Source organism: Malus sylvestris, chromosome 7 (assembly GCF_916048215.2).
Source record: "Malus sylvestris chromosome 7, drMalSylv7.2, whole genome shotgun sequence".
NCBI classification, from domain to species: domain Eukaryota; kingdom Viridiplantae; phylum Streptophyta; class Magnoliopsida; order Rosales; family Rosaceae; genus Malus; species Malus sylvestris.
Genome location: NC_062266.1, coordinates 6,788,883 through 6,808,903, shown reverse-complemented (window position 1 = coordinate 6,808,903; position 20,021 = coordinate 6,788,883). Strand labels below are relative to the sequence as shown.

The 20,021-nt window shown below is 37.8% G+C and overlaps 2 protein-coding genes and 1 pseudogene across 9 annotated transcripts in view; 2 read left to right on the top strand and 1 right to left on the bottom strand.

Moving 5' to 3' along the window:
• The window catches only part of LOC126628293 (uncharacterized protein At2g27730, mitochondrial), a 54,875-nt gene that overhangs the window by 13,676 nt on the left and 21,178 nt on the right, over nt 1-20,021 (top strand). For 2 of the 7 annotated variants that reach the window (XM_050297937.1, XM_050297938.1), the window contains exon 2: nt 15,152-15,229. The exons of 1 other annotated variant lie outside the window; for it this stretch is intronic. In XM_050297937.1, coding sequence (XP_050153894.1) covers nt 15,152-15,229 — 78 coding nt within the window. Of the gene's footprint in view, nt 1-14,742; nt 14,976-15,151; nt 15,230-16,750; nt 16,942-20,021 lie in introns of those variants that run through there. 4 more of the 7 variants (XM_050297932.1, XM_050297936.1, XM_050297934.1 and 1 more) reach the window with 4 other exon arrangements.
• The window catches only part of LOC126628287 (rust resistance kinase Lr10-like), a 28,118-nt pseudogene continuing 14,879 nt past the window's right edge, over nt 6,783-20,021 (top strand).
• Nucleotides 10,264-11,375, bottom strand: LOC126628292 (F-box protein SKIP27-like). 2 transcript variants are annotated; one of them, XM_050297929.1, is made up of 4 exons: nt 11,121-11,375; nt 10,644-10,953; nt 10,467-10,541; nt 10,264-10,370 (listed from the first exon to the last, which is right to left on the bottom strand). In XM_050297929.1, exons 2-4 carry the CDS (start codon nt 10,920-10,922, stop codon nt 10,335-10,337), a joined length of 390 nt encoding a protein of 129 aa, XP_050153886.1. In that variant the 5' UTR covers nt 10,923-10,953; nt 11,121-11,375; the 3' UTR covers nt 10,264-10,334. The 2 variants fall into 2 exon arrangements, with proteins under 2 accessions (XP_050153886.1, XP_050153884.1); XM_050297927.1 differs by having other exon boundaries at nt 11,128-11,374.

Genomic DNA, 20,021 nt, shown 5'->3' with positions numbered 1-20,021 from the left:
TTTGTTAGCTCTAGCATGCTCACAGTGCGGCGGGTGCTGTAGAAGCGATTGAGGAATTCCCGCTCCAATTGCTCCTAACTATTGATGGACTCAGGCTCCAGATCCGTGTACCACTCAAAGGCGTTTCCTTTCAGCGAGCGCACAAACTGCTTGGCGAGGTAGTCCCCTTCGGTTTCTGCGTTGTTGCAAGTTTCAACGAAGTGGGCAACGTGCTGTTTCGGGTTTCCCTTTCCATCAAATTGCATGAACTTTGGTGGTTGATAACCCTTCGGCATCCTTAAGGCGTCGATCTTATTTGAATACGGCTTTGAGTACAACCCGGAGGTATATGAGCTCCATTCGTACTGTGCTTTGATGGTGTTGGTGATCATCTCTTGTAGCTGCTGGATAGAAAGAGATCCCATGAGTGTCGCTGCTTGGTCTGGCTTCGGCTTCACATCATTTTTCTCCACCTGAGGCTCATCTTCTTCGTCATCTCTTTTCTTTAGTGGATCATTCTCTGGGTCGGGGTTCTCGTCGTCCTGTGGCTCCAGTCGGCTGACGAGTGCAGCGATTTGCAAGTCTTTTTCTTCAACAATCCGTGTTAGCCTTGCGATCGCTTCATTCATTTGAGCCAGTTATTCTTCAACGGAGGTAACGCCGATAGTCATGACTTTTGCGACCAATAGACGTGACTTTCCTTTAGACATCCAGGATGCTGATGAAGAACGTCGTTGGCTGCTTTGGGATGTCATCTTGTGTGCCCCAACATCATGCTTCGGTGCCCCCAGCGAGGTCAGGTTGATGACATACTCACACCTTGGATGCTCCCCTTGCTCTTTTAGCGGCATCAATTTTGAAGTGGCATGTTGAGGAGCGGTTGTGGCGCCAATGGATTGTCCGTTTGTGGCAGAAGTGCTTAGGATCCTTCCCTCAGTGGTTGCAAGAACGGCTTGTCCCTTGCTTGATGCCATTGACTTTGAGGTGTGCTTGGATTCCTTGAACGGAGAAAGAGATGAGAGGTAGAGATGGTCCCACCGGGCGTGCCAATTTGTGAACACGGAAAATTCCTCAAACGAAAGAGACAAGAACAACGTGCACAAACAATATTTTGTGCTTTTGATTTTGGGTTACAATCTCTCTCAAATTTATCCTCTGATTCGATCTCCGTAAGGTGTTGATTGGTGGGTGTTTCGTTGATCCAAGGGCCGTCGAGGCTTGATCTTGGATGAACAGTTGGAAGTTTCTTCAAAGGGCCGTGGGCTTGATCTTTGAAGGTGGATTTGAGCGGATCTTCAAGGGCTTTTGGGCTTGATCTTGAAGAAACAGTGATGAACAGATCTTCAAGGGGCTTTTGGGCTTAATCTTGAAGAACGGTTGGATGTGTGGATTTGTCGACGTTTGTTGATCCAAAAGGCTATTGGGGCTTGATCTTAGGATGAACAATTGTGCGGATTTGTTGATGTTGTTGATCCAAAGGGCCGTTGGGGCTTGATCTTAGGATGAACGGATGATGAACGATGAACACTTTCTTCAAGGGCCGTCGAGACTTGATCTTGAATTGGTGAAAGTTCTTCAAGGGCCGTTGGGGCTTGATCTTGAAGGAGGATTTGATGAAGAACGAAGAGGGCTTTCTTGATCCTTCGAGATTTGCTTGAGAGCTTTAGAGTTTCAAAGCTTCAAGGATTTTGGATGTGTGGGGAGTATTCTCTTCCATTTTGGGAGTAGAGAAATGTATTTGTGAATTGGTTCCCCCAAATGAATGAAATGGACTTGTATTTATAGAATTTTCCAATGCCTAATTTTGAATATAATATTCCAGATGAAATAAGTTGTTTCTGCCAGGTGTTGACACGTGTCCTATTTGATGACTTTTCCAACTCATTTCAATTTTCGTTGAGACACACACTACGTGTAAAATTTATGTAATACATGAGCGTTGACACTTTGATTTATCGGTCAACATTTATTTACCGAAATTTCGATGTCTACACATGAATCAGAAGCAAATTGATGAAATTGGAGGGAAAAAATGTTACTTAGTAATTGTATATGTTATGAAAGCATCAAATAAAGTCCTGATAAAATACCTGCATCTTTATATTAACCACTTTACATATAAATTATAAATGATTATCAAACAGCCTTAAACAAATTTCATTTAGGGAAGACTGATGAGGGGATATACGACTCACAAACAACTGAGACCGTCCTCTTTCTTTTTTTTTCATATCAACAAACACACAAATTTTTATATTTCCGAAAGCACATGCACCCCAATATAAAAACTTAAATAATACATGAATCATCTATGTTTTTCTTTGCAAACAGCCAAGGGGATAGGAACTAAAATAAATTTCGTGACCAAGAACCTCTTAAAAACCAAGCTTGAAAGCATAAAAACAAAGCTTTCAGTCTTTCTGTGCAAATTAATATCACAATCAATTCAACCCCATTTCCACAATCCAAAGCATCAAACTTCATACAAAAATACAATAATTTTTAGAATTTCACCTAAAGAGAATAATATTGTTAGGTGCGGAGAAGAAAAAACCAGGGAAAAATGGAAGATGGGTTTTACCTGATTACTCAAGATGGGTTCGTGGTTTCTCAAGAAGATCTCGTGGTTTCTGACAGAGAATTAACTAAATAAAAACCCTGAATGAAATACATATTGAGAACAATGAATTATTTTTTTATTATAAGAAAAAGGTGATCTGAGAAAGGGTGAAAGCGAACATACCCAATTGCAATCCGATGATTTTAGCCTGGAAAAACATTTCACAGCAAAAAAAAAGTGAAATTAAAAACTCAATTGAATCAAATGAAGAATTTTCTAGAGTGCAAACAATTAGTGTTATCGGCAAGAAGTTTCAGACCTTAAAATGCAAAAGCATGTGCCCAAAATGCAATCCTACAAAACATGAAACAACAGCCATAAGAGAATTGGAAATTTTCTAATAAAATTAACCGAAGACCAACTTTGAATAATTGGTAACGATGACACTTTGACATTGACAGAGTGTTATGTATGTGAGAGAGAGAGAGAGAGAGATGGAAATAGAGTTAGAATTAGATCAACGCAGAAATCAACCTTAAGATTCCCTCTGGGTCAAATGGTTGCACCATTGATGAGAAACAGTTGGTAGAGGTTGATAGTAGGAGAACTAACATTGCATTCCTGAAACACAAAGGATTAACAATTTTCAATTATCATCAGTGTATGCACTAATACAGGACTTAAATTCTGATATATTCAATAATCTAGTTACCAGAGAAGGACCATGAGAATGACTTTTATTCTTCTATAAAGAGGCAGTTGATAAAGGTGACTCTGGCCCAGTATAACTTGATTGATAAAGTGGAAACTTTGAGGCTTCAAACTTTGAGCTAAAAGTTGAAGCTTCCACTTTCCAACTGGAGAGGATATAACAGTGAAAACGCACAAAATGAAAAGCCTAATTTCCAAATCATTTAAAGAGAAACTAAAATATTTAATTTGGGTAAGGGATTTGAACATAATACCCTTTTGTTAACCTTCCATTCCCCCTTCCTCTAGATTCATCCTTGTTTCCTCCTTTTTTTCCACCCAATCCTCTGGACGACAATTCTCTACTCTTCTTTTATTTGAATCAAAACATGGAATTACATTTCCTCAGCTACCAAACAAAAACTTATGATCTAAAATCACAGAAACACCAAAACTAAAACATGAGATCACATATTCTCAGTCAACAAACAAAAATTACAAATCCAAAACTAAAAAGAATCAGAAACAAACTAAAACATGGGATTGGTGAAGGCCATACCTTCGAAAGCATAGACGCAGACAACTCTTCGAGAGCGGTCCCAACTCTGGGGTCGGAGACGGAAACAGAGGTCAATATCCTCAAGATTTTGCGTTGACGATTGTGAGATCGGGATAAAACGGTCGAAACCAAATTTGCACGTTTTGAAAAAACGTTACAGGATGAATAAATTTAAGATTACTAAGGAATTTTAAAATGACGGAAATTTAAATGATGGAATTTTATTTTATAGAATTTGTGAATTTTCTTGTTTGGGTAATAAGAACAATGAAATTGAATACGGAATTGGTTGTTTTTAAACTCTCAATCATATAAATTGGAAAATGACATCTATTTATATGGAATTTAAACTTGGGAATTGGAGGTCTCAAATTCCAAGTTTTTTTCCATGCGGAAATTCTAAATTTCTATGTTTATGAATCCAAACAATGGAATTGATGCATGTCAATTTATAAATTATGTCTTTAATTCAAATTCCAAGTTTATTTCCCTCATCCAAACATAAGGAATATAGGTTTCAATGAATATGGAGGCTGCAAATAAAATCCCCAAAGAAACATAAAAAAGGTCCCAATGAATAAAGGTTCAAAAGCAAAAAAAAAGATGGGATGTGATATCTACACACCATTTTTTACTTCTCTCATACCTTTTTGGTTTTCGGTCGTCGGATTGGATGAATTAAAGAAGATCAACGAACATAAATTAACAAGGAGTGTGTGAGAAGTAAAAAGAGGTGTATGGATAGCACACCCCAAAAAGATTTGATTTAGTCAAACACTCATCTTCAACCGATGACTGGGCTATAATTCTATGAAGTTCATCATGCTATTATTTGGCCAAAATGGCATCCAGCTGGTCAAATATAGCCCCCTTCTTAACCTTTTTTTTGGGGCATAACTCTTCAAATGCAATAATTGATTCAAATTCAACGGTTAGAATTGAAAACATTCAAATGTAGTTTAGTTAAATTAACCAATAAGTTTAAATTACAAACGTAAAACTAATAAATTATTGAGCATGCTATGTTTAGCCATTTCAATTGGAGATTGCATTGAATATGATCTAGCATTGTTCATTTAAAAATAATTGTTTGCATAACTATAATTCTAAACGTGAGTATATTTAATCATTTCACTTGGAGATGGTGTTGTAAAGCCTTGGTTTAAGTTGTAGCCTTTATTTTTCGTTGCATCTCTCCACCAGATCTAAGCCTCCCCACCAATATTTCTCTCTCCTTTTTCTCCCAGTGGGACCATCCCAAACCACCAGATCTTAGCCTCACTGCTGTGTCGAACTCGATCCTTCCCAATATGGTTGTGGGAGAATTTGCTCCTTACGGATCTATTTCTCTGCGACTCTCACTCTCTCAAAGACTTGTTCTAGTTCGATCTCCAATCGTGTGATGTTCTCCCTTTGCGGAATCTATTGCTTGTGACTGGGAGCAGGTCATTCTTTTTGCTTGAACAATATAAAATTTTTTCATACCATGTCGACAATATATACATATAAACACCATTATGTTCTATCAACATTATTGATAATTGTAACAATAATATCTCAACATTATTGATAATTGTAACAATAATGTTGAGATATTATTGTTACAATATAAACAAAGGTAATTTAGACATTTGAACTTATCAATACTGTATGGTGGTCGGTGTCTATATATAATTTGGTTAAACACTTTCGTTTTCCTTCTATAATAACCACTTCACAAAACTATTTGCTAAATCTGCAATCAATTATATGAATTTCATATGCTATACTGTATCAACAATGGTAGCAACTTGAATTTTATTTCTAACGGTTTGTTATGCTAATGTTAATTTATTCTTTTACTGTAGGTTTCATTCGACGTCAATGGGATGAATTCCGTAAGTGGTCCCTCTCCAAAACAAAAAGAAAAAGAAAAGAAAAGCATCTCTTTCAAATTCAATGTTTACAACTTTGGAGTATACACAAGCCCCTAACTCTTGTCCTTAGATTTGAACATGAAACATGTTCCAATAAATTACAAGTAAACATGGCATGCAGTAAACTAAAATATACCAAAAGCGTCCATAGGAAGAATACTAATGCAAAATAAAACCTTAATTTCTTGGTGATTTTTGCTTGAAAAGATATGTTTCAAAACTTCTTGATTTTAAACTCTAAAGACTCGCGCGCTGTGGTATTGCTAATGTTCTGTATTGTTTTTTTTGTTTTTTTTCACTTTTGTCACTGTAGGTTATTTTATGAATGATACCGTGGATCTTGGTAAGGACTTTCTCCCCAAATGCTTAACTTGTTTCTTTGTCACTGTATGTTATTCTATCTGCACTTGTAAAAAATAGTCTTGTATTTTGTCGTTGCTGAGTTTACCGTGGTGTTTATTGCAGAAAACTTTCCTCGATGGTTTCCATTCCATTCCATCGGTAAGAGCTTGCATTTCTTGTATATATTCAAGTCTTTGATTTTGTTCACTTTATTCGTTTTTTCAAACTTAAAGCCGTTGATTTGGCTTTTACTTTTTGCTATTTTTGTTGCAGTGCGTGGACGGGGTATACTCATGTGCATCGGTAAGAAGGGCTAGCATTACTCTCTCTGTGTGTGTGTCTACATTTAGCATAGAATCCAACTACTCATGAATTTTAACAAAATGTTAATTAGAAACAAAAGGAAATATGATGACGATGCACAAAACAGCTACCAATATGATATTCATTAAAGAGTGGCTTGACCTGAATTAAGCTTACTTCAAAACAGGAAAAAAAGTTGCAAGTAGTGATCTAACAAACAAGTTTTTTATTTTTCTGATTCTTTTGATGATTTATTTCTTATGCAGGCCTATTTTTTCCAGCAAGACTATTGTTTGGGGTTCCAGTTGTGACTGCATTTTTAGTCTATAAATGGCGAAGAAGGCATTTGTCAATGTATAGTACAATAGAAGACTTTCTGCAATGCGATAACAACTTCACGCCTATAAGGTACTCTTACTCGGACATCAAGAAGATGACTCGCAAGTTTAAGGATAAGTTGGGCGAAGGTGGCTATGGCTCTGTATTCAAGGGAAAGTTACGCAGTGGCCATTTTGTAGCGATTAAAGTTTTAGGCAAGCCCAAAGCTAATAGCCAAGATTTCATTAGTGAAATTGCTACCATTGGAAGGATTCACCATGTTAATGTGGTGCAACTTATTGGTTATTGTGTCGAGGGATCAAAGCGTGCTCTAGTATATGAATTCATGGCTAATGGCTCTCTTGATAAATACATTTACTCCAAAGAGGGAAGTGTCCACCTAAGTATCGAAAAAATGTATGATATTTCTCTTGGAGTGGCTTAAGGGATCGAATATCTACATCAAGGTTGCGAAATGCAAATTTTACATTTCGATATCAAGCCTCATAATATTCTTCTTGATGAGAACTTCAAAGCAAAGGTTTCTGACTTTGGGCTAGCAAAATTGTATCCTATAGACAATATCACTGTCACGTTGACGGCAGCAAGGGGGACGATGGGATATATTGCTCCTGAATTGTTCTACAAAAATATTGGAGGAGTCTCATACAAGGCCGATGTCTATAGCTTCGGAATGTTGTTGATGGAAATGGCAAGCCGAAGGAAGAATGCAACGGTAGAGCAGTCAAGCCAAATTTACTTTCCGTTGTGGATACACGACCAGTATGTTGTGGGAAATGACTTGGACATGGACAATGTTACAGAGGAGGAAAAGAAAGTAATAAGAAAGATGATTATAACAGCCTTGTGGTGTATTCAGCTGAAACCAAGTGATCGCCCTTCAATGTACAAAGTTATTGAGATGCTTAGAGGAGATGTTGAATGCCTCCAAATGCCTCTCAGGCCTTCTCTATATCCACAAGAGACGCATGTGGCTATGGGTGATATTCAAGACAAATCGAATCCAATAATTTCTAACATAGAGCTGACATGTTCTTTGTTAGGTAGGTGATGATCAACTTGTGTAAACAAGAAAGTGCAATAATGTAACATATTGAATTCTTACTTTAGAGTTATTTAGCTAAGAACTTTTAATTGAGGTTTATAGTGAAGAACTGGTCCTCAAGAGTATACTATAGCTTATCAAGCTTTAGACCAACTCCAACAATGGCTTATAACCTAAAATTCCCCTTCCCTCCCCCCCCCCGGGCCAAAATCCACTCCAACCCATGACCTAAAACCTAAAACCTAAAACTAACCCAAATACCAGCCCAAATTTAGACCACAAAGCAAAGTGGACCCCAGTAAATGAGATTGAAAGCGGGTTGTGAAGCCCACTACCCAATTCATGACTCACCTACGTGCCCACACACTAGGCCTTTCCCACCAGAAAAACATACCCACGTGGGGTTGTTCCCCCTGTGTCAGATCCATAAGTAGCCGAACGACTACTTTTTATCATCCAACGGCTATGTTTAAATGGGCCGTTGGTTAATCCAACGATCCAAGTTCAAATTTTTTTTTTTTTAGTTTTATATTTATATATTTATTGAATCCAACGATTTAGATTGAATATAATCAAATCCAACGGTCAAAAAAAGATCTAACGGTCCAAATTTAAATCCAATGGCTAAAATAATTTTAAAAAATAATTTAACTTAAAATTCAACCAAAAACTTTATAAATACCTATGTATTTGTTCAAACATCCACACAAAACTCACTTTTCTCCTACAATTCTTCCAATTTTTCTTTCTACCATTTCTTCTCATTTCCAAAATTTTCAAGATGGCAAAAGAGCATGTTAGAGGTCATAATTGGACCTTTGACGAAGATATTGCTTTATGTTTGGCATGGATTTCTATTAGCGAAGATGGTGTCATCGACACGAATCAAAATAGAAAGGTTGTGTGGGGTAAAATCGTTGATAAGTTCTATGAAAACTTCAACGCCGGTCAGAGGGAAGCTGGTGGTGTTTATGATCGGTGGAAGATTATCAACAAAGCGTGCACTTTGTGGAAGGGAAGCTTGGAGAGAGCCATGGTTGACATGCCTAGTGGAAGGGGCGCCTCAGAAATTGTGAGTTTCTTTGTTGATATTTTAGTTGTCATGTTCATAATAGTATTTTGCAACTAATTGGTTTTATGTGTTTGTTGCATAGGGTGACAAAGCAATGGCAATTTACAAGCAATGACAATTTACAAGACAAGAACTACACCAAAAAATCAAGCTTTTAAGTTGCATCATGCTTGGAACATCCTCAAGGATTGTCCGAGGTGGGGAACCGATGCGGACCAACAAAGGGGAAGATTATTTCATAATGAAGCCCCACCCCCAAATGATGTCAATGAAGGTGTGAATTTTGCCGGCAATGAAGGCGTCGAACAAATGACCCCAACTTCTTTTGCAAGGCCCCCGGGTAGAGATAAGCAAAAGGAAGCAAAGAGAAAAGGGAAGTCTCAAGATCCAATACGTGCACAATTTGCTAGCGAAATGATAAGAATGAATGAAAACCATATCTCTCGGCAAGAAGAATCGGCCCAAATGCGTTTGGCCATGAAGGAACAAGGGGATAGGGAGCAAGAAAGGTTCGAAATTAATTTGATGATGGAGGACCTCGACAAATACACTCCAGAGAGGGAGAAATATTTACGTGGTAAGCAAAAAGATATTTTACAAAGGGATGCCACAAGGAGTATATTTCAAGATGACGATTCATCTCAAAACTATCACCCAAGTTCATCACCAAGTCAAGATGGTGGATATCATTATTAAGTTTATGAGGTTTATTAATTGTCATTTGTATTAATTTAGGATAGTCTACATAATTTTTTTTTAAAAGTTAATTTAAAAAAAAATTAGCCTTAATTCATTCTTTGATAATCTTGGGCTAAAATTTTAGGCCAGAAGGGTTAGAGCCGAAAAGCTGTTTCTGGGCTAAATATTTTTAGGTTTTAGGTTACCATTGGAGATGGTCTTAAAAGGTTGCCTTATTTTTGGTCTTCTCCTCTGCTCATTGGCATGGATAACTATGGCCTACCTTTTTTTTTTTTTTTTTTTCTGATGCTCCTCTGCTCACCAGCTTAATGAGCTGTTTCTTAAAATTTCTATTTAATAATGTTTGAACCCGATTTTACACCATTGGCCCCTGCAATCAAGATCGTTGAGTGATCATAGTTCTCAACCATCGGATGAAAAAGTGGAGATAATTTTGTTATTGTTAAAGGGTAATATTATGGTTTTTATCATAATAATTATCTTTTAATATGAATTATCTGCATCTTCTTAAATTAGATATATAGGATGCGAATTCAATCCCAAGCAAGCAGTACAGTTAGGGCTGGGTTCGGTTATTATCGGTTCGGTTTTTTGCCAAAACCGAAATCAAACCGAATTTTCGGTTCGGTTCGGTTCGGCCCAATTTTTTTTCAGTTTTTTTCGGTTCGGTTTTTCCGGTTCGGTTTCGGTTTTTTTTTGGTTTTTTTTTTTTTTTTGTCCCTCCAAAAAATGCAAAACAACCACAACATAAGATAGAAATAGAAAATATGACATGTTTCCATCTCTCCAGGACGGTTTTTCAATATTCATGAGGTAAGATACATCATTGACTAAGAAGCAAAATGCCACTGCTTCGCAACCAGAGTCTGCAATCAAACAATATGAAACATCAAAATCAATGCCAATTGATAAAAACAAATTAAAAATTAATTATTGAAGTTAATTGAACAAATTAAACTTACCGCTTCTCTAATCGCTTTCGATACACGGAAAAGCCGCTTCAAATCATCGTGATCGACTCCACACACAACCTTAATCTGCAATGCACAGAAAGAGAAATGTGATTAGAAACGAATTAAATCGAAACCAATTTTATATTTGATTGTTCAATCGCAAAAAATTGAGAATTTGGGGCTAACCAGAATCTCCTGAGGCAGAGCTTCTAGGGCGGAGGAGGCGGCAGTTTTCGATTCCCAAATCATCTTCCCACTCCGCTGCTTCTTCAATGGAGTATTGGGATACAAATCAGCCGGCGATGCCTCCTCGCCATTGTTAGAAATCCCAATCCTCTTCCTCCCCAAAGCTCGCGTGTACTTCACAAACCCTAACTCCATCATCGGCTCCGCCTCCGCCGCAACAGCACCGCCGCTGCCACGCTTCGCTTTCAAGCAACTCTTGCACTTCTTTCCCAACGCCATCTTCTCCAATCAATAAACAATCTCAAAATCCCTAAACCCAAAAACAAAAATGGAATCAGATTACAAGCAACACTGAAAAAACACAATCGACAGACACTCCCCAACATACCCAAAACAAATTGCGGTGCATAACCAAAATTTCTCACAAATTAATCAAATCTCAACTAATAGTCTAATAGTGTTCAGAAACGAAATTACCCACAACCTTTGCTGCAGCGATATCGCAGTGATCGTCGCAAGCTCTTACAATTCCTCTTTTCGTCGGGTCTCGAAAAGGGGCGAGGGAAAATCATTGTTTGGAAGAAAGAATCCACGAGGAGGACAAAAGAAGACTAGAGAGAGTGATTTGGAGGAAGAGAGGAAGGAGAGGGAGAGAGAGAGACTGAGGAAGCAGAGAGGAAGCCGCGGCGGGAAGAGAGAGACTTTGAGATCTGAAAATGAAATGGGAATGGGACACTGAGACGGCTAGGGTTTTAAGCTTAAGAAATTTTATAAAGCATTCAATATAATAAACCTATAAATAATATACTGGTACAATTATAACAATAGAAAGCCTACAGTGAAGTTGGCTGACAGCACCTAAACCCAACCTACAGGTCAGGGGTTCGAACCTATCAGCTAACATATTTTTTGGTATTTATATATATATATTTTTTTCGGTTCGGTTCGGTCCGGTTCGGTTTCTGGACCTCAAAAACCGAAACCGAACCAACCAGATTCGGTTCGGTTCGGTTTGGCAGTTTCGGTTCGGTTTTTTTTCGGTTCGGTTTTTTTCGGCCTCGGTTCGGTTTGGTTTTCGGTTTTTTTCGGTTTTCGGTTATTTGAACCCACCCCGAAAACCGAAAACCGAAAAAAACCGAAAACCAAACCAAACCGAGGCCGAAAAAAATCGAACCGAAAAAAATGAGTTTTTAGCTTCCAAGTGCTGTTAGACATCCCAAACCAATTTCAAATTCATTTGATCAGGATGCATGCATGGATAGGTTTAAAGGTGATGGAATTATGATGATGTGATAAGCATGTGATTTGATGGTCTTGGATAATGGTGAGATAAGAAACCTAGGTAGGCTAGGTTATTTGAGTAGTGATGGGTGTTGTCAGATGAATTGATGATGGAATCACAATGCATGCCGTGTGGAAGATTAATTCCCATATAATTATGTACTGCGAATTTGGTGGTGATTATGTCCAAAAAAGGAACCAACCACAGTAGTGCAGGTTGATTGGTGGCTGTTTAGATGAACATTATTTGTTCAAATCCAAGCATGCAAGTTATATTGGGATTCGATGGGATGAGACTAAACACAGATTGAATTTGGTTGCATTTTTTACTAAGTTCAAAGTCTTGGGGAGTAGTAAGGCTTATCTGAGGAAGAGTTCTAATACATGACAGAAGCCTATATCAGCTTATCAACCAACGCGCATATGTCCCTATAAATACAGAGGTAGTGGCAACGGAAAAATGACCTCCAACTTAACACACAAACTGCCCTGCACAAACTCTCGCTCTACGCGAAACCTCTCAAACATCTTGAGATTTTTTATTTTCTTTTTCGCCAACACATCTTCAGTTTGGATAAACAACACTATGAAGGAAACCGGCGAACATCTTCAGTTTGGATAAACAACACTGTTGTCGTAGAATCAGCCGATCGCGGAGCACCTTCAGTTTGGATAAACAGCACTGCGTCGAGGTCGACTGGTTATCTATCCAAGTCTTGGTCGAGAAGGATATTCGAATCCTTATTAGCAAATGTCATCTCATTAGTCTTTTCGGCGAAGTGAGGTGTTACAAGTTATTACATTCGGCACATTGAAAGCTGAATTTGATATTGAACTTCGCAGAACTAGCAGCCTTGTCTTTAGGCTCTAGAACCCGAAGGCCGAGAGTGTTCCTTCCTCGGCCGCAGTCGCGAGATTCAGAAGTCAGTAGCGCACCCAACGCAATATCAACAAATTTTACTCACCGGCCGAGCTCGGCCGTCGAGTTGGCACGCCCCGCACAAAACCGAAGGACGTAGTTAGCTTATTAATTACTCGGCCTACGTACCACATAGGCTTGGTAGTTTTTAGAGTCAACAAATATTTTTGAAGTGTTAAGAGTAGAATCCTAATCCTCGGATTCCCCTCCTTAATTAGGGGTTCCTTGTATATCAAGTAATTTACACTCGTAATTTGTTTAGGATTCCTTCTACAGCCAGGTTACATTTACCCTTATGAATCGTAAACAAATGATTTAGTGAAAGAATCTTTTACTTTAAATACCAATTCTAAGAAAAATTTTAGCTAAAATTATAGGCACCAATGGAAAAGTCAACCAAAACAATTCTATAAATACTACTAATTAAAATTCAAAATAATTACATGATTGTACTCAATCCTTTCCTACCATGTTTTTCAACCGGTCAACTTTTTTCTGCGACTGATTGATCAAATTTTCTTGTCTCAATGTCATTGTCCAACAGTGACCAGATAAGGTTTTCTACCACGACGCTCAATCTTCAAAACCATTATTAAAATTGGTATTTAAGGAGTCGTAATTCTACTTTCGGTTTGACTTCCACAACCACACTGTATCCTTAAGAAGGTAACCCGCAACCACAATCGGGTTACGTTTCAACCTATATACTGTCTCGTATCTCTTTTGCAGAGGAGTGAGGACTGATATTGAAAAACATTTCCTTTGGAAGTAACCATGAATAATGATAATGTACATAACTTTTGTGTGAATCACTGTGCTTAGATTATTGGTGTTCTTCATGACATCTTCTTTTAGACAGTGATGGATAACTTGGAAGTCCATTCAGTCTGTCTGAATGTGTGTCATTTTTTGCTCATACCATGTCTGTGCCGCCGTTCATTGGTCTTAATTTCCATATTTATGAATGAAGCTTTTATATGTAAACGTGTGAAAAAGGGAAGTAGGATCCATTCTTGTAGATCCGTTCAGTCTGTCTGAATGTGCGTCATTCTTGTAGATCCGTTCTTGCAACGCATAGCGTTCTTATTGATTTGTTGCTGTGGTTTTGGTTTGCTTATTTGCTACTGGGAATCATATCAACGAATGCCCTAGTTGTCTTGTATAAAATAAAGGAACTAGCCTAATACGTAGTATTATGTCTATATCCTTTGTTCCGGGTATTGTGCAGATGGTAGGAGTGACTTTGTGTGAAATGGTTGTATTTGTTTAACTTATCTCAGACTATGGTGATATTTGGCTGTCGCCCCAGACCTCTTACAACATTAGTCAGACGTTGAAGTCTCATTGAACTGGCTCAAACCATTATGAATTTATGGGACTTATAGAGTCACGTAAGGAAGGAAATTTCATTGCAAAGCGAGACTTCTTTCTTTGTCCTAATTACGTGAAAATTTCATTATTGCAACTTCCAACCTATACCACTCTTGTTCCTGGACAATGATTGTCTGCCCTCCTTTTTTCCATGCCCTTCCATGTCCTCCTGTTTTGTGTGGTCACGGTTAAGCCACGTTAACATTTTATATTATTTTTTTTATAAAGATAATAAGACAAAAATGAATAGTAATATAAAAGGTTGACGTGGCTTAACCGTTACCACATAAACAGAAGAGCATGGAAGGGCATAAAAAAAAGAAAAGGCAGACAATCCTGTCCTTTGTTCCTAAGACTTAAATGGAAACCGTATGATTTCTCCTCTATTTTAAGTCATGTGTCAATGAGAAGAAATTTTTCGAGATTCCGGTAACATTAGCTGGGCTGGTGTTCCCAGCCCATAAGAATTTGTTAATAAAAGATTATTCAATTCATCCAAATTGCAGATATAGCTGCACCCTATATAAGTATAAGTTGCTCGGTTACTAATTTACTATTAGCAGTAGAAACAAACAAACGAACAAACTGGAAAGCAAAAAGCGATGTGGGCAATGAGATCCGGTCAGAGCCTGGCGGTGCTAACTCGAGCGTTGATCACTCGCTCCATGGAGTCGTCTCGGGGAGCCACTCGCTACTTGAGCGGAGGCAAAGGCAAAGTCCTCAGCGAGGAGGAGCGCGCCGCCGAGAATGTCTACATCCAGGTACGCAACCCCAACCTCAACCCCATACTAATTTTTCAATCAGATTTGAATCTGTTTTTATGTTATTATTATGTTTTGTCCGATCAAAAAATGATAGTTTGAATTTGTTGAATTTCTGTAATCGAATCAACTTGTTCTGTTTTTTTTTTTTTTTTAAAAAAAAAAAAATTGTGAAGAGAAAGGAGAGGGAGAGATTGGAGAAGCAGAAGGCTGAGAAGGAAAAGGCCGAGAAAGCGAAAGAAAATGCTGATAAGGTACGGATTAATTCTTTATTGAGGATATGTGTTTCTGTGTCTGTGTGTGGATTTTGCACTGTCCCGAATGAAACTGTCACAAATTTACAGAGATCTGTGATTTCTTGCGTGCGTAATTGCGAGATAGTTGAAGACTGTTGTTGCTGTATGTTGTAGTGAATTGTGCATTTTAGTAAGCAAGAACACACACACGCACATAAAAATGACATTTGGAAAGTGTTCAATTGCAGAAAGTGAGGCTTCGCGATGTTTGATCACTTGGGTTAGCTTTATTTTTGGTCTCCTTGGCCCATTGGCACGGATAACCATGACCTACATTTCACTTGCTTAATTAGCCTTCACATCACAGTTTTGTCAATCTGTTTTTCTTAACCAACTTTGAGACTTAGGCTTACTAGTGAGAACGTCTATACTTATCATCGAGGTTTCCTGCAATCTGATCTTAAAATGTCATTATTGAGGTACATGACGTCCATTAGGGGAAGCTACATTTTTCTCTGCATCTAGTTGCTTATTTATGAATGGGTTCAATCACCAAAAAGAGAATAATAAAAAGAAAGATAGATTGCAGCTCCTTCAACAACCACTTTCGATAACTTCAAATTGGTTGCTTATTCTAGATGAATGAGAGAGAATTGCTGGCTCTTGGGTTCTATCTTAGTGTTACAGATGACCTCAAGGGTAAAAATGGAAAATAGGTTTATAGTGAAAAGTCTGCATTTTTTTTTGAAAACTAGATCATTTGTTTTCGAACAAAGTGTAGAGTATCCTTGAAAGACAGCCCCTTGCATAAACCTATGTGGCCTGTTTGATGGCCTAGCGATTCTGCTTGAATACTAACAAACTATACCGCATGTCCTTTTCACTTGATGTGGTAGAATATTTTGTTGCTGCATCTATCACGAAATTTTAACCACAAACACTCGAGGTAGAATGCATTGTTTTTTAAAATAGAGATGTATGCATGTAATATCATTTACGGTTACTTTTATGTATGAGCCATGCAATAATGAGGTTTCTCTGATATATGTCTGGATATGAGATAAACTGTTATGTATGAGCTCATATAATAATTTTTTTACTCATGCATCTTCTTTAAATTTTTCATGAATATGGAGCATTTTAAAATCTGCCTTGATGATGTCTTGTTCTCCGGTTCTTGTTTTCGGGGAAGCTTTTGTTTCAATTCTTGCATTGAATCTGCAGTGATGAAGTCTTGGAACGAGTCTGTTATGTTTTCTTGTCCTTGACTCCCCTTACAATTTGTGAAGATGATAGCGTATCTGTTGGATTGATTATGTATCACCTAATGTTAAAGTCTGTAATGTAATTGAAGTTTCTACTTCCCCATTTCAACTGAAGAATATCTTCTAATTCAACCAGATACTTGTGCTAGTGATGAGTTTTGACTGGTTTATTCTAATTTTAATCATTTATAACTTCTAAGACATTCTTCCTATAGTATGACTGGATTTCATTCATTATTTCAATTCCACATACACGGTCGTTTCTCTTTTGCAGAAGGCTGATGGGACACATTAAAAGCTGAAATGGTGATGGGCACTTTGGCAGTACCTGAAAAACTTTTCCTTTGGAAGTAATCATGAATAATAACAGTGTATATAACTTTTGTGAGAATCGCTCTGCATAGAGTATCGGTGTTCTTCGTGGCATCTTTTCTTAAACATCAATGGGATAACTTGGATCTTTTATGTGATTGTTTTTACTCAGTTCCATTGAGTCTGTTGAGAGTGTCATTTTCTGCTCGTATCATGTTCGTGGCTTACTTTGGTTCATAAAGTTCCACATTTATGATGAAACTTACATATGTTATGCTGCGGGTAACGGAAATAGGATCTCATTCAAAATTCAGATTGCATTGCATACTGTTTCTTCGTGATTTGTTTGTTTGCTTTTGGTTGATTTGCTTATTTTCTGCTGGAATGAATATTGACGAATTGCCTAATTGTTTCGTATGTAATAAAACGTTTTAAGCCTGATAAGTTTTGGATAGTTTTGACTAAACGTAGTGGATCCCTATGAATTTTATGTGTTACTGGTGCTATGGTTGTATTAGATACAGTGATATACATGTCCTGTGTTTGGGGTTTTTTGTTTACAGTGGGAGTGGGTTTCTGTGAAATGATTAAACTTGGGAAACGATTTTCACACTCGTATCCTTCTGCGCTGCCGGTTTATTTATGTCCATTGATTCTATGGCTAGAAATAAACATAGTTGTGTAACGGAAGAAAAATTGTGTGTGAAAATCACTTGCCTTAAACTTTGTAGATGAAGTGTTCAGTGAGGTAACTGAAGCAATGGTTCATAAACTTTAGCTTAATCAGAACTTTATTCCTGAACAAACAATCCGTGAGGTAATGCGAAGCAATGATTTTTTTTTTGCTAACCATGTTATAACTTCCATTCAAAATAAAGGGTTTAGAGGGATAAAAAATGGATGAATTTTTAACAGTTAATCAAAATGATCATCGTTCCACATTATAATAAGTTTAGAAATCAATACTCACGAGTTTTTAATTTGGGGACTATTGCTCTAATTTTTTCCTGTTACTCACCTTTATCAGTTCATTTAAGAAGTTTTTATATTTTTTATTAAGTGGAAATGATATTTTAATAGGAACTTGAATGGAATATACTTAAGATTTTGTAGGAAAACATCCTGAACGATATGTGGAGGATCCTCGTCTCAAAGTACATTTTTTCAACGATTACCCTTGTGAGGATGTTAAGTCTACTCCGTTGCTATGACGTGACACATGGGCAAATTCTACCTCCTGCGCATGGAAGACCCAAACTTTTCTTGCACATGAGCTGCTCAATACTTCAGAATTAACTATGGGACCTCTATATCTACCCAATTAAACGTTTCCTAATTGATTCCGCATATCCGGTGACTCCCAATATATGAGAAAGATGTTCATGGCACATGTACACAAGTTTTTATCAAATATAGCAAAAAATTGACCCGTAATTTTAAAAATATCATATGTAGCCAAAAAGTTATTTCAATCAACACAAATACCCTTTAGTATAAAAGCAATGTTTTGGTTATATATGAGTCTTCGTTTGTAATTGATTCCATTGATATTTGGGCATTTTTACAAAAATAGAATAGTTTGATTTCTCATTGTTTTGACATACATTTTGTTACACCAGTAAAAAAGTAAATTAAAATATGAGGTTAATCTCAGTTTACTATCTTAAAGTTTCTTAATTTTCAACAATTGGTGAAGTTTTTTTTTTCATCCCAGTGGTACATAAAGTTATAATTTTGGGACACTTGCATACATCCGTTAGGGTTGCTGTTAAATTTGCCGTTAATTGATAACATGACATCCATGTGGATAATGTCTGGACGCCACGTGGATATTACAAAAACAAATTTAATTAATAAAATAATAAAAACTAAAAAAAAATTTAAATAAACTTTTGGCGTCTTCTCTCTCACCCCTTCCAACCCTTTCCCTTCTCTCATCTACACTCACCCTTTCCCTTCCCTCTTCGACTCCACCCACTCCATTTCTCTCTCTCTCTCTCTCTCTCTCTCTCTCTCTCTTTGTCACGCCCCGATCTCGACATACGTCTAGGATCGACACGTGACGTTACCAAATACCCGTATCACTCACATACCCCGCCTCCGGGATATGGACAATGCACAACTCAAGATTCGAATTTCGTGATAATTTTTCTTATACTTTATGGCTGCACCTAACCTCCTCGTTAGACTGCCTACGTACCTTCAAAAGGGATCAAGCCATTTGTAGTTCACCAATCGTCAACTCTAATCTTTCCGTAAAATACTTCTAACAGAAAATCATAATGCACCATATTACACATCAACCTTACGTCAAACAACAATTATCATCTTTCATACACGCATGTAACCCATTCTCACACAGATACTTTCCAATTCATCCATCAGATAAATCACTCTATTTCACAGAATACCGCAAATCATAGTATGTAACTGTTGACCCTAAAAACTACCAAGCCTACGTGGCGCGCATGCCGAATAATCTATAAGCTAACTACGTCATTCGGTGAATGCGGGGCGTGCCAACTCGTCGGTCGAGCTCGGTCGAGGAGTAAATTTATTGATATTGCGTTGGGTGCGCAGCTGACTTCTGCGTCTTACGATTGCGGTCGAGGAAGGAACACGTCTCGGCCTCTTGGGTTTTTGAACCTGAAGATAAGGCTACTATTCTTACGAAGTTCACGAATCGTCGTCATCGGATTCGGTCACAGTGATGTTATTCGTCAGAGTAAACTCACGCCGAATTGACACCAAAGTGTAAGGGCACAAATACTCAAAGCGAATATAAGTCTTAATAGTGAACGTGGTTCGGCCATCTGAATGCCGAACTCAAAATCCCACTTGAGAGTATCCAATCATAAAATAACTCGGCGTGCAATGCGCCGAGCTCAGTAAACTGTAAGACCTCACTTTGCCGAGAAGGCTAATGAGATGACCTCAATCTATAAGGATTCGGAAATCCTTCTCGACCGAGACTTGGATAGGTAACCGACCGTCCTTCGGTGAATGCGGGGCGTGCCAACTTGTTTGCCGAGGAGTAAATTTGTTGATGTTGCGTTGGGTGCGCGGCTGACTTCTGCATCTTGCGATTGCGGCCGAGGAAGGAACACGTCTCGGCCTCTTGGGTTCTCGAACCTGAAGACAAGGCTACTATTCTTACGAAGTTCACGAATCGTCGTTGTCGGATTCGATCACAGTGATGCTATTCGTCAGAGTAAACTCACGCCGAATTGACA

Coding starts and splice junctions, on each gene's coding strand:
- LOC126628292 (XM_050297929.1), bottom strand. CDS start 10,922: ATGGCGTTGGGAAAGAAGTGCAAGAGTTGCTTGAAAGCGAAGCGTGGC. Junction 10,542..10,643: donor CTCTGCCTCAGGAGATTCTG/GTTAGCCCCAAA, acceptor TGTGCATTGCAG/ATTAAGGTTGTGTGTGGAGT. Junction 10,371..10,466: donor CGAAAGCGATTAGAGAAGCG/GTAAGTTTAATT, acceptor GTTTGATTGCAG/ACTCTGGTTGCGAAGCAGTG.